This window comes from Salvelinus alpinus, chromosome 11, assembly GCF_045679555.1.
Source record: "Salvelinus alpinus chromosome 11, SLU_Salpinus.1, whole genome shotgun sequence".
Classification (NCBI taxonomy): Eukaryota; Metazoa; Chordata; class Actinopteri; order Salmoniformes; family Salmonidae; genus Salvelinus; species Salvelinus alpinus.
Genome location: NC_092096.1, coordinates 52,819,498 through 52,834,344, shown reverse-complemented (window position 1 = coordinate 52,834,344; position 14,847 = coordinate 52,819,498). Strand labels below are relative to the sequence as shown.

At 45.3% G+C, this 14,847-nt stretch overlaps 1 protein-coding gene and 1 pseudogene across 5 annotated transcripts; both read left to right on the top strand.

Moving 5' to 3' along the window:
• The first annotated feature begins 246 nt into the window (after positions 1 to 246).
• On the top strand, positions 247 to 4,568 carry LOC139534377 (copper chaperone for superoxide dismutase-like; annotated as a pseudogene).
• Positions 4,569 to 4,688: 120 nt separating this feature from the next.
• LOC139534376 (RNA-binding protein 4-like) lies at positions 4,689 to 13,815 on the top strand. Of its 5 annotated transcripts, none has more exons than XM_071333481.1 (8): positions 4,689 to 4,778; positions 6,302 to 6,452; positions 6,804 to 7,008; positions 7,465 to 7,571; positions 7,905 to 8,866; positions 10,860 to 10,931; positions 11,333 to 11,404; positions 11,679 to 13,815. In XM_071333481.1, exons 2-8 carry the CDS (start codon positions 6,309 to 6,311, stop codon positions 11,989 to 11,991), a joined length of 1,875 nt encoding a protein of 624 aa, XP_071189582.1. In that variant the 5' UTR covers positions 4,689 to 4,778; positions 6,302 to 6,308; the 3' UTR covers positions 11,992 to 13,815. The 5 variants fall into 5 exon arrangements, with proteins under 5 accessions (XP_071189582.1, XP_071189580.1, XP_071189583.1 ...); XM_071333479.1 differs by having other exon boundaries at positions 7,444 to 7,571; XM_071333482.1 differs by lacking the exon at positions 10,860 to 10,931 and having other exon boundaries at positions 7,444 to 7,571.
• Positions 13,816 to 14,847: the final 1,032 nt, after the last annotated feature.

Genomic DNA, 14,847 nt, shown 5'->3' with positions numbered 1-14,847 from the left:
ACAAATAAAGAAAAACCCTTAAATGAGTAGGTGTATCCAAACTTTTGACTGGTACTGTATATATTGCCCTACTTTCAGTATATAGAGAATAGGGTGCCATTTGGGGGACACCCCTATTCTCAGTCCACTCCCCCATCATATTACGTTTACTTGTCTTGTCACGTTCACATTATAAAAAGTGAACACCAAATTTATGCAGTGACTGTAATTAACACTAGGTGGCGGTGACGGTCAAAATACCGTATACCGACCTCGTAAAGATGGCAGCGCCCTCGCCCGTTTTGTGTTTGGAGGAAAGTAGGAGATTATCTATTACACTTTGTTATCATAGGTCAGACAACTGCGTGTAGCACAAACATGGACACAGATAGAAATACGAAGGTTTGAACAATCTGATGTTAAGCTTTCTTCAAACGACAAATTGTCAATTTTGCGATCCTGAGTGTCAGTAGGCTACTGAATGTAAACAATTGCTTATTTACCAGCCCTAAGATTCAATGACTATATTAAAGAGTCAAGACCGCTAATACAAATTAATAACAGGACTGTCTGAAAAAGCTAGCTATCAGTCATGTGACTTCATAAATCGTAACTGGTAGGCCTACTTCAGCTATCGTCAATAATTGATATGGAACGCAGCATTGGTGGAAAACTAAAGTAGCTTAATTTAACATTTAGAGATATAGCCATACAGACTGTACTGTACTTTGAGGACCTAGTTCACTGCGTGCTGTATCTAATTTCTCTGTTCTGTACAGCTGGAGTTTGCAGTGCAGATGACATGTGACAGTTGTGCAGAGACAATCCAAGCTGCACTGGAGGGAAAACCAGCCAGGTGCATTTTTACCTGTCCTTTCCACCAGTCAAATAATTGATTAATGTAGTAGGCTAATAACTACACTTCTTCTACAGTGTGCACACGCAACTCAATGTAAACTAGGGGCATTGCCCCTAGGCTGCATACCAATAGTAGACAGTAGAAGAAATTATGAATGTTGTTATTATTTACTTAGCTATTACTGTTACATCCTAGTGCAGTACATTGCAATTTAGTTAGCAATACAGGGGCTGCTCTTGCTTTTGCTCAAATACTTAACACTGGAACGAAACCACAGTGCCCCTCCATGCATTCCAAGATTCATCCACTAAAAGCCATCTAAAGCATCGCCGGTCACATGGCAGCAGTAATCTCTCTTTTCTTTTCCTTCATTCCTCATCTCTGTGTGTTCTCCTCATTGCTTTTCGCTCTCTCTGTTTTGGTTCCTCACACTTTTCTTTCTCTCATTTTCTTTTCTGCTCCTCATGCCCTCTTTCTCACCTCTCCTTTATTCTGAGTACAGGAGTGCGGTCGGTGAGGATAGACGTGGGGAATGAGGAGGTTCTGGTGGAAGCATCTCTGACGTCCCATGAGGTGCAGGGTCTCATAGAGAGCACAGGACGCAGGGCGGTACTCAAGGGCATTGGGGGAACAGAACAGGGTAAGGCTGTAGACATACTTTCGGACATGTGAACACGGATGAAATTGTATATTACTTGCATTCATTGCCCGTCAAAAAATTCCACCCTTTTTTTTGTATACGCAAAAAGACGAACAATTTGTGCGTTTTTGGTCGGACAGCCATCTCCGTTGTCATTCACCCCTCAAAGGTTGACTCATTGAAAAAGCATTGCCTCTATCCGAAATACTCCAAATACAAAATCCCAATGTGTCCACGGCCTATGGCGGGAGCCATTAGCCTGAGGGTGTATGAATTACTTAGTGAATTCAGAATGCCTGAACACATTAACAGACTAATGTCCAATATTTAAGTTATTAGTAGGCCTAAATCACAGGTGTATGGGGCATCTGTATTTGTGTTATCTACTATATGTGTAATGTGTGTCTACTCTTTATGTGTGTGTGTGTGAGTCTGTACTCTATACAAATGTTTGTGTGTCTGTGTGTATCAGACTTGGGTGCGGCGGTAGCCATGATTGTTGGTAGTGGTCCTGTTCAGGGGGTGGTGCGGTTCCTGCAGCTGTCTGAGGAGCGCTGTTTGATCGACGGGACCATTGATGGTCTGTAACCTGGTGCCCACGGCCTCCACGTCCACACGCTAGGAGATCTCACACAGGACTGCCAGAGGTAACGTGTGTGTGTGTGTGTGTGTGTGTGTGTGTGTGTGTGTGTGTGTGTGTGTGTGTGTGTGTGTGTGTGTGTGTGTGTGTGTGTGTGTGTGTGTGTGTGTGTGTGTGTGTGTGTGTGTGTGTGTGTGTGTGTGTGTGTGTGAAGCACACACACATGTTATATTACCACCCAAAATGCATTATTTGAGGATTTTGCAGTTTTTCAAAGGTTATATTTATCATAGTATATTATACTGTATGCATTGCTTTTGCCCCAATTTTTTACATCCTTCAGAGTTTCCTCAAAGTCAATTAAAGGAACCATTGGCTAGATCTGTCGCTTTATGATTGCATCACTGCAGCTCATGATATCACAGTTGCACCTGCTTGCCCCAGAGGATCATGGGAGCTGATAACTCATGTTTCTCTCTGTGTGTGTGTTTGTACAGCTGTGGAGAACACTATAACCCCTATGGGAGACAACATGGCGCCTCGCAGGACCCAGACAGGGTACAGTTTCCTTGCCTTCACTCAGAGTAGGTTACACTGTATAGTCCTGCTTCATTACCTTGTGAAACTGGGGTACTTTCTGAGATGTTATGCTCTCAGGAAGTAACCTTTTACTGTCTCAAAGAGATGATAGGATTGGTATTGACTGATATTGATTAGACAGATATTGGTAAAAAAAAACATTTTTTTATGCCTTTTACCTTTTCTAACTGGTCAAATGCTATTCATGGCTGTGATATTCATGTAAATGTGTTTTCTTCCAGCATGTAGGTGATCTGGGGAATATTGTGGCTGGACCAGACGGCCGAGCCTCATTCAGACTAGAGGACCCTTAGCTAAAGGTAACACACATGCACACACCTACTCCTTCTGATCTAAAACCTACGTATTTACATGGTACTTACACAGGCAAGTACAGTGTAATTACAGTGTAGACATTTAGTACATGGTGTTTGAGGCATGCGCAATTTAAAGAATTTACAACTAGACTCACTATGGAGATAAATTAGTAATCTAGAACGTTAATTCTAGGGTGAGGGCAGGTTTAGCCACAATTAAATCCTGAGCACAGCACACTGGTCAGTTGTACCAACAACATTGACTGTGTCCTAATTGGCACTCTATTCCCCATTTAGTGCACTACTTTTGACCAGGGAAAAAGTAGTGCACTAAATGGGGAATACGGTGCCATTTGGGATGCAGGCATTGACAATGGCCACTCTGACCCCTCCTCTGTCACTTCTTGCAGGTGTGGGGTGTGATTGGTCGTTCTCTGGTGGTGGATGCTGGGCAGGATGACCTAGGAAGGGGTGGTCACCCCCTCTCCAAACTGACCGGGAACTCCGGACAGAGGTGAGCTCATGGTAGAGGAGAAATGAGAATAGCGGTTAGGTGGACTAACTGTAAGTCAGAGTTGGAGTTAATGAATTGTATTTAACCGTTTTAAAATACAATTCTATTGGTTCTTGGAATTTCTCTTCGTGACAGTGTTCTGTGTATATTCCTGTGTGACTCATGTGTCATGTTGCCTTCATTGTCTAGACTTTGCAGGTGCTGACCCTGTCAATGTATGTGTATCTATTGCTCCGTGCTCATTGGGTACAGACTGGCCTGTGGGATAATCGCTCGCTCTGCTTTCCTGTTCCAGAATGCCAAGCAGATCTGTGCGTGTGACGTGGTGACACTATGGGAGGAGAGTGACCGACCGCTGGCCGGAACGGGCCGCAGCAAGACCACCACAGAGACACCTGGCGCTCACCTGTGATGCCAGATGCCTGGGTCATATTCATTCATGCACAATGTAGCAAAACGTTTTGCAACAAAAACTGAAAATGAGATCTCATTGGACAAGTCCAGGTTATCTGTTCATGTGTTCTGTTTTTTGCCTTGTGAAAATTACCCTGAATGGTGAACATCACTGACTGTCGTTGATGATGTCGCACACTGACTGAAACTGCACTGAGAGAGTGGGAGACAGGGACAGTGGGAGAGAGGTTAAGTAGGAGAGTGAGGAGGAGGAGGAGAGATCAAAGAATTGTCTGTTCAGCAGTCATCTTCCTTTTTATTGAGATGCCAAATCGAATTCTTCCGAGACCGGAACCTTTCATGACAGACTAAAGAAACACAACAGGAATAGGATGTATGTTCTTATTTCAAGCCAAAACATCCCATGCTGACTATTCTGTTGTATTTGACTAATTTGAATAGTTTTGTAATATTAATGTGGATGTTGTCATTCTATGTTTGATCACAATTTTGATACTTATCTCAAGTGTTCTACTTTGTAAATATCAGTACCTCCAAGGGAGATTGTGGTTTACCTCCCAAATGTAGTATGATTTTATCAAAATATTTGTAACCAGTGTTGTAGAGATTTTTTGTTGTTGTTACTTTTCTCAGTCAGACTTGTAATAAAAGGCACCAGTTGCCCTTTGGACTGAGTGAAACCTGTATATGAATTGATAAATGACTGAAATGTTCAAATAAATGACTTTTGCTCAGGCGAAATAAACCCATTTTTTTTAATAGCCTATGTTCAAATGTTATTGTGAAGAATCGGCGTTCTAGTGTGGCAGCCCCGAGCTTCCCCATTGGTGAAAAATGCGCGTCATTCTAAAAAAACGGAAGCAGGCGCTACCATTTTGAAACACGACACTGCTTAGGTAAGTAAGATGTCTGTCCATCTCTTTCATTTTATTTCTTTACAAACGATGAAAAATACACCAAACGACGATGCGTAGAAATATGAGGTTTTATCCGCGGAGAGCGGAAGAATCAACGACACAAAAGAGGGAAAGCGGATTGTCGTACCATTTAATACATTTTTCGCTCTCGCGGAATGTCCATTCCAGTGCGGAAAAATGCTCTTATTGTAACGTTTCAACTGTAAACATGTTTTGTAATGTCTCCAATCCAACACCATTCACTCGATACAATTTGCGTATTGTTTGTGTAATTGTGTAGATTGGGTTGATGATAAATGGCATCGAAATTGTTTGATCACATTTTCGCCGCGAGGTTTGTTCAGTTTCGGTCACACCAAGCAAAACATGAAATATCCCCGTCAGGCTACTAGTTTTAAATATGACTGAGCAACCGGTTTTAACTGCGACTTTCGAAATCATGTAAACCTGCACCAAATGTTTGTAACATTTCTGTAACATCGTGATCGATCGGGAGATTCCCAATGTTTCTAGCAAAACATTTTTTACTTTCTCTTGCTGCGTCATCAGAAAAACAAAATCGTTTCCATACGCGATGATCCCTCATCTGAACTTTTTTAAATGACGTTACTGTAAATATAGTTGATATCAGCGGATAGGCTACTATGTATAAATTTAGCATTTTCAGTATTCTATACATGTTGTGCTTAGTATGTACAGAGAACAGAAACGTCACTCTGGTGGTGTCAATTTCCTTATTTTTTTGTTGCTCTTCGATCACTTTAATAATGGAACACTAGTCACTTTAATGTTTATGTACTATTTTAATGTTTCTACTGTATTTTAGTCAATGCCACTCCGACATTGCGCTTCCTAATATTTCTTAATTCCATCATTTTACTTTTAGAGTTGTGTGAAATGTTAGATACTACTGCAGTGTTGGAGCTAAGAACACAAGCATTTTGCTACATCCGCTAAATATGTGTATGTGACCAATACAATTTGATTTGATCTACAGCTAGCATAGCAACTGGCCCAGGCTAAGCTGTTGACAAACCTATAGGGTAGCTTAGTGCATCTTGACCTGTAGGAAGTGAGGTCAACTTGTTGCTTGCGACTAGAATAGGCAACATAACCACGGTTCTATGGTGTCATCCATAGAATAACATATTATAACTCGATATGGTGTCTTCAATCTGACATGCATGTCTTTGTAGTTATTGTGCATGGTGGTCGACTGTCAAATCTCTTGACACATTTCCTTCCCCTCTTCTCCTGTGGTTTCATTCGTTTACTCATCTCTTGCTTTCTCCCTCTGAATGGTTGTCATTTGGTTTCTCCAGTGACCGCCGTGGACAAGTGCAACAAGTTGAAGTTCAGGAAAGTTGTCTTCAGTATGTTCACTTGTCTGCTCTCTCCCTCCCTTGTGTGTGTGCGCCTCTGTTTGTCTGTCTGTGTGCGTCTGTCTCTCTGCCTGTATCTCGTGTGTGTGCGTGCGCACGCCTGCATCGGTGTGTCCCCAGTGCCACAATGGACAAGAGCAACACGGTGAAGCTCTTTGTGGGCAACCTGGCTCTGGACACCACCCAGGAGGAGCTGTCGGCCATCTTTGAGTCGTATGGCCAGGTGGTCAGCTGCAGCGTTCTCCGACAGTTCGCCTTCGTACACCTACAGGTAGGTTATAGATGTCCCATAGGGAGGACTGAGGCATGTCCCAATTCTCCTAAAGTGTATATTTGGTTGCGCACACTATTCTTTATGGCTTTAACAATGGTCTTACCTTCATCTAGGCAAAGTTTACGCCAAACAATCCTATGTTTTTAAATCCATGATGGGGAGGGAACGCCAGAACTGTGTGTTGGTTGTTACTTTGTGTGTACGTAGGCTACATTGAGTCCATATGGTACAACATTCATTTCCTTATTGGGTGTTTCTCACATTGTTTTCTAATGTAACATTCAAATCTAAAGATCTGAAATGATCCTATTATTTAGTTAACATTTTGAAATGTAATGTACTCCCCAGGGCGAGGGGGCTGCAGAGCGGGCCATCAGTGAGCTGAACGGCAGGGAGTTCCGGGGGAGGAACCTGGTGGTGGAGGAGTCCCGGGGCAGACCGCTCCACTCCACCAAGGTGTTTGTGGGCAACCTGTCGGGCATGTGCACCACTGAGGATCTCCAGGAGCTCTTCCAGACCTTCGGGAAAGTACTGGAGTGCGACAAGGTCAAAGGTGAGTCTCATCCCTTCTCATGGAGGAGTACTCAGAAGGGAGATTGTGCAGTACATTTTGGTCCACCAGTGCCTGAAGTGGGCCGGATGGTGCTGTCTGGTACGAAGAACTTGCACCTCAAATGTTCTACTGCTGAAGGATAGAATATTGGCTGTAATATGTGTACTAGCAACTAAGTATAAAGAGTTCCAGCACCCAAAATGAGTACCGGCACCTTTTTCAGTGCACTTCAAGCACTGCGTACCATTGATAGCTAGTTAAGATCCAAGGTATTCTTAGCTGTTTAGGGCTTCTTCATTATGCAACTTGAATTACAGTCATGTAAGGTCTGTGTATAATTGTATAGAGCAATAAGAAATGTGTGTATAAAGCGGTAAGGTGTGTGTGTGGCATGCCCGGTGTGGTTCTAACTGGTGTCCCTGCGCTCAATGACAGCCAGGCTCTCCTCTTCTGCAGGATACGCCTTTGTGCACATGGAGAATAAGGAGGAGGCTCTACTGGCCATCGAGGCCCTCCACGGCACCTCCTTCAAGGGACGCCCGCTCTCCGTGGAGCTCTCCAAGGTGCTGTAGCACGACGCCCTGACATAGAAATAGAATGGGGAAAGGGATTGGTGGGTGGACCGGTGGCCATTTTGAGTGGACCCGTGAGGGTGCGGCCAAATTGCTGTGGTCTGAAGGGTTATTTCCGTTCTAGTGATTGTATTTCTATGTGTACTACAGTACCCATAATGCTCTGCAGTGTATATCTTGTTTTATCTCAGTAAAGATGTTCCTGAAGGCTGTAGAATCATGTACTACAGTACCCATAATAGTCTGTGTTGTATGTCCGGTTGTCTCTTAGTAAAGATGTCCCTGAAGCTAACATGATTGTGTCTTGTCTATTTATCCTTACAGGTACAGCCTTCTAAGCAAACCCCCACCGGGAAGATCCCTTGTGTGAGCTGTGGGAAGCAGGGCCACTACGCTGGGGAGTGCCCTGTAGGGAAGCCCTCTCTGGAACAGTACCAGAGCCAGGCAGCCGTGTTAGCTGCAGCCGCAGCCGCCGCAGCCGGCCTCCCCCTTCAGGTCCAGCAGAGTGTCCACAACTCTGTCTACAACACCTCAACCTTTGACCCCACATACGCTGCGCTGACGGGCCACACCACCGGCACGCGGACGGACGGCAACCCCGTCAACCAGGCAGTGTACGGTGCCCTGGCGACGCAGGTGTACGGCGCCAACGTGGCCAATCAGCTCTACGGAGTCCAGGCAGCAAATCAGGCGGCAGCGTTGACGCAGGCGGGCGCCACGCAGGTGTACGCCAGGTCCATGAACCCCAGCCACGCCGCCCTCTACAGTCAGCTCAGTCAGATCGCTGCCAGCCCCGCCGCTGCCTACTCCACACCCGTCTACGCGCATGCCATGGCCAACCATCACCACCACCCAGGGGCCGTCTACCTGGCAGCCCCTGGCGTAGAGATGCCTACGACCGCTGCTGCCATCAACCAGGCCTATGCCTTGGCACCGGCGCTCTATGGGGGTGCCCAGCATGCCTACGGTCACATGGGGATGGGAGCCATGAGCGTGTCGGCGGACCCGTCGGCTGCCATTTTTGAGGCAGCGAGGGTGCAGCACTACTTCGCCCAGGGACAGCAGGTTCTGGCCGAGCAGCAGAATGCGGCGGCGGCCCAAGCGGCAAAGTCCGGGGAAAGGGACCGGAGTCCCCTGAGGCGTTCGGCGGGGTCCCTACTGCCCGACCCTGTCATGAAGCCCTTCATGTACCAGAGAGCGCCCAAGCAACGCCGGCCGCTGCTCCCCACCCCCGCTGGGCGAGCTGCAGAGGAGGAAGCGGAGGCTGCAGAGGACCCCATGACTAGGTACTAGCACTTTCTCCTTATCAAATCCTCTTTGACCCTCATTCACAATTTAGTTGACTTTACGCTCTATGGGGCGTATCCAGATTTCCACTTTAAGTCAAATTTTAGTGTCCCATTGACATCAGTGCAGGACTGAGTGAAATTTGACTTCAGTAGAGATTTGTATTCTCCCAATGGTTGTAGGAATGTTTAATCCTCTGATCCTCCCCAATGCATTGCACCCTACACCATAAACACTCCTTTCTCACTACAAACCGTCGTCTGTTTTCAGGCTTCAGGAGTGGTCGTGGACATACAGAACTAGGCAAATGTTTGGACACACTTAGTCATTCAAGGGTTTTTCTTTAGTTTGACTATTTTCAACGTTGTAGAATAATAGTGAAGACCTCAACTATGAAATAATACATATGGAATCAGGTAGTAACCAAAAAAGTGTTAAACAAATCCAAATATATTTGAGATTTGAGATTCTTCAAAGTAGCCACCATTTGCCTTGATGACAGCTTTGTACACTCTTTTCATTCTCTCAACCAGCTTCATAGGGAATGCTTTTCCAACAGTCTTGAAGGAGTTCCCACATATCCTGAGCACTTGTTGGCTGCTTTTCCTTCACTCTGCGGTCCAAACCATCTCAATTGGGTTGAGGTTGGGTGATTGTGGAGGCCAGGTCATCTGATGCAGCACTCCATCACTCTCCTTCTTGGTCAAACAGCCCTTACACAGTCTGGAGGTGTGTTTTGGGTCATTGTGCTGTTGAAAAACAAATGATAGTCCTACGAAGCGCAAACCAGATGGGATGGCCAATCGCTGCCGAATGCTGTGATAGCAATGCTGGTTAAGTGTGCCTTGAAATCTAAATAAATCACAGACCCCATGCTTCACGGTGGGAACCACACATGCGGAAATCATCCGTTTACCTGCTCTGCGTCTCACAAAGACATGGCGGTTGGAACCAAAAATCTCAAATTTGGACTCATCAGACCAAAGGACAGATTTCCACCGGTCTAATGTCCATTGCTCGTGTTTCTTGGCCCAAGCAAGTCTCTTCTTCTTGTTGGTGTCCTTTAGTAGTGGTTTCTTTGCAGCAATTCGACCATGAAGGCCTGATTCACGCAGTCTCCTCTGAACAGTTGATGTTGAGATGTGTCTGTTACTTGAACTCTGTGAAGCATTTTATTTGGGCTGCAATTTCTGAGGCTGGTAACTCTAATGAAATTATCCTCTGCAGCAGAGCTAACTCTGGGTCTTCCTTTCCTGTGGCGGTCCTCATGAGAGCCAGTTTCATCATAGCGCTTGATAGTTTTTGCGACTGCACTTGAAGAAACTTTCAAAGTTCTTGACATTTTCCGTATTGACTGACCATCATGTCTTAAACTAATGATGTACTGTCGTTTCTCTTTGCTTATTTAAGCTGTTCTTGGCATAATATGGACTTGGCCTTTTCCCAAATAGGGCTATCTTCTGTATACCACCCCTACCATGTCACAACAACTGATTGGCTCAAACACATTAAGAAGGAAAGAAATTCCACAAATTAACTTTTAACAAGGCACACCTGTTAGTTGGAATGCATTCCAGGTGACTACCTCATGAAGCTGGTTGAGAGAATGCCAAGAGTGCAAAGCAGTCATCAAGGCAAAGGGTGGCTACTTTGAAGAATCTCAAATGTAAAATATTTTTTATTTGTTTAACACTTCTTTGGTTACTACATGATTCCATATGTGTTATTTCATAGTTTTGATGTCTACAATGTAGAAATTAGTAAAATAAATAATGAAAAACCCTGGAATGAGTATGTGTCCAAACTTTTGACTGGTCCTGTACGTACTGTATCAGAATTGCTCAATACATTAGCCTTCATTGCAATCAAAGACTCGCTTTAACCCTTGTGCATTTTCTGAAAGCCTGTTCTTTTTGTGTGAAAATACTTCTATTCCCTGCTAGTAGATGATCTGAAACGCTCTCTGTCTCCCTCCCTCCGTGTGTATCTTAGAGACCAGTGTCAACAGTACGCTGAGTACTACCAACAACAGCACCAACAGTACCAGCAGCTCCAGCAGTTACAGTAATTAGGCGCATCCTAATTTCCATTTTAAGTCGAATTTTCACGTAGTCTCACATTTACATCAATGCGTGGCTCAGTGAAATTTGACTTCAGTGGAAGTTAGGGTTCGCCCCAATGGTTTTAGGAGCACTTAACTCATCTCTCTCCTTATTGAATCCTCTCTGACATTTCCCAGTGTACTGCACTCTCTCTCCTTTTCCACTACATGACCCCTCTGATGTTCAGACTTCAGGAGTGGTAGTGGACATACACTTAGCCAAATTGCTCAATATGTTATCCTTCATTGCCATCAGAGGCTTGTTTTAATTTAACCAACCCCTTGCACATTCTCTGAAAGCCTGTTCCCTACTGGTACATGATCTAAAATCTGTCCCCCCTCCCTCCCTTCGTGTGTATCTTAGAGAGCAGTACCAACAGTATGCTGAGTACTACCAACAACAGCACCAACAGTACCAGCAGCTCCAGCAGTTACAGTACGCTACCTACCCTACCTACCGCCCCCTGAAAAGACTCTGTACCCCCACTTGAAACCTTGTGTGTAAAAGACTAATATACAATCCCTGGTAGATAATCCAAAACCCTCTTGTCTGTCTGTCTGTCTCCCTCCCCCTCTCCTTTCCTCTTTGTCCCTCTCCCGCTCCTTACCCTATTTACTCCTTTTTGTCCTTCCCTCTGTACGTTCCTTTTTCCCCCTCTACCCCCCCACTCCATTCCATTTTCCCTCTCCACCTTTCTCCTCTCCCCCAGGTACTATGCAGAGTATTACCAGCAGTACCAGCAGTACCAGCAACTCCAACAGTACCAGCAACTACAACAGCTCCAGTACGCCTACCCACCTCCCAACCACCACGCCATTGCGGGCCACGCCCACCACCACGGCCAGCCCGGTCACGTCACGGCGCTGGACGCCGCCCTCAGGCCAGTGGTGCCCGCCTCCGCTATGGTGGCAGTGCCCAGAGTGTATGAGTCGCCGCTGCCGCCGCCACCGAACCGCAAGGAGGCCGTCCTCCGCCGAGCCCCCGAAATCTCCCTTCACACGCCTGAGCCCCCCTTCCGATAGTCCACACCTCCCTCGCACACACCTCCTCTGCCCCCCCACCCCACCGCACACAACCCGTATACCACCCTCGTACCCTTCCTTTCTCTCAGCGGCTGTGTGTATCTGTGTGTGGGGGTATATATATCTGTGTGTGGGGGTATATATATCTGTGTGTGTGTCTCTGGATGTGTATCTGTGTGAGAATTAGTGTTTTGTGTGTGGAGTTGGTTTGGTATTAGTTTTTACTGTAGTCGATGGATAAACACCCAAGCATCTAAACCCCAACCGTGGTCCTGATACCACACACACAGTGCAGTGAAAGAGGGGGGAAGTTGCTCTTATCCGCCACATACCGCTGGCTTTTTTTGGTAGGGATTTCTATTGCTTTTTAAAGTGTAAGAAATAGACTGAGGACCGTCATACATTTTCATTGCCTTCAAGAGTGATTTGCAGTGTAAAGGCCAAAATATGATGGTTCTCGAGGATTCAACGAATTAGCTAATCTCTCCACTAGTTCAACAGAAATATTTCTAGCTTTTATTTTAACTATATGAATGTATTGAAACTGCACTGTGGTTTGTTGTGAAGGTCCAGGGTTGGAGGGGTCTGTGTGTCTTGCATGCGCCGGGACTGGTGTGAGAGAGAGAGATGTTGGCTTTCTGTTTCAATGTAATTCACACTGTCCGGTTCCCTCACTAGCGCAACCCTGGGGGTATCGAGGGCACAGACCACAGCCACACTAGTATTTAAGAACTACACTCTACCTACCCAGCCTCATCCCTGCCTCGCCCCGCTGCAACCAGAACCCTGAAAGACACTGCTGCATTTCTGCCCTCCTTTTACTCTATCTATACCTTAGCCTGGTTAAACCAGATTGAATGCTGTGCTCACCACTGAAACAATGGAGGATTCAACATTGTCAGGTTTCACCAGGCTATCTATACCTACCTCTGACAATGAGATAGGATTGAGATTAGCTGGTTAGAATATGATTAGTGTGCTTTCTATCCATCCAGTTATATCAATTGGTGTCAGTTGCAAGGTTGGGATCCATTCCATTTGAATTCAATTCAGTCAATTTACTTCCTGAAAAGGAATGGACCCCAACCCTGGTCAGGAGTTTGGAGAAGAACGCCACATTTGAGTGACAAAGATGCTGTACTATACTAGTAGTGTCTTGCTGCATCAGTGTATTTTGAGGCCTTTTGAAGTATGTTTTAAGTTTTTTTGTAAGTGGTTGAGGGGTCGACGAGTACATTCTAACCCCTCAGATCATGTATGTACGAGCTGTTTGATGGATTTATAAGCAAGTCAACTTTTTAGACTTTTTAGCTAGAGAACCGTGAGTTTGGATGAGCTTAACGTTGTGCCTAAGCGTTGCGTGAAGTGCATTTAGTGGAGGGAATAACTCCTTTTTTTGAAGTGCTTTTTTTCTAATGGCAGTCTTCTAATTTTTTTTTAATCTGAGGTGGAGGGTAAAGGGTTAAGATAATGGGACGTGATCATTTTTTTTTTTTTTTGTGGTGCGGTGACGTTCGCACCGATGGCAGATGGAGCAGTATCTTTCAGTGGCCCGCCCCCGACGTGTCCTTGCGCCCCGTTGTAAGACCACTCACTACCCCCGTACCCCACTGTCCTTTCTCCTTGTGGTTGTAGTTATATAGCTTTTGATATTGCATATTCTCTCTCCGTCTCTCATATATACACACACACACACGGTTGCATCTCCTGTGAAATCTCGATGGTCACAAAAAAAAATATTTTTTAGTCTTATTGCTTGCCTTGTGTCTGACCATATTTTTTATTTTGCCTTTTTCAAAAAAAACAAATAAACAATTAAACCGGCATGCTTTTTAATATGTACACTATACATGCCCACCATTTTTTAAATAAAGAATGTTTCTGACTACTGTGGTGGGGGGGAGAACCTGAGCGTTTCAGATGTACTTCTTGTTTTTTTTTTGTTTTTTTTCACTCCTTCCTGTTTCTCCTTGTTGTAATGACCAGACCCATGTGACTGGGGACCAGGGTGGCAGAGAAAATGAGGAGTAGCGTCTGTGTGTGCTCCCCCCCCTAGTCTGCCTCGGTGGATGGGGTAAGTCTAGTCTGGGGTCGGCCTCTCTTTCCAGCCTCACTCGAACTCTAGGACTACAGCACAGACAGGCCCAGGGTGTGTCCCAGTAATATCTATATTCTTCTCAATTGTGCACTTGTTCACATCCCTTCACTAATTTGAGAGGAAATGACTGGTATAAGAAATATGTTGGAAACACCCTCTAGCCCATGCCTCCACTAATCCAATGCGATTTAGATGTGTAAGAAGTAGTGAACGAGTGTACACTTCAGGAAGAAAGAGATAATTGGGACATAACCCCTCACTGGTATCCCAACAAGGCTACTGTTACCATGCTCTCATGTCTGAAAACCGTTTCCATGACCTCTGATCTTTTTTGATTGCCGCTTTGTGCCAATCTGGTGTCGATTTCATAACATTTTAATTGCAGATTCAATGTTGAGCCGAGTGGCGCGCATTACTCGTTTGCAGATGATTCCTTGTTTACCAATGGCGGGGACACACACACCATCTGAGAGCTGGGGAGAGGCACGCAGATAGAATGGCTCCATCTGTAGCATTTTGATCTGTTGGGCTTGCTCCTACCCAACCACAACACCCAACAATGTGTCTGTCTCCAGTGACTACTGTTCTAGACGTGCATGTGTCACTCTGCTCTATATCCAAAGCCCTGTACATACTGACTGACTATGTCAACTGAAATAGGTCCCCGGCCGTCCAGACACAGCCAAGCGTGTGAGGTGAGAGGGGGAAGACAATAAACGTCGCGCAGGCAAAGGGGAAGTGGGAACTCAATCTACTCC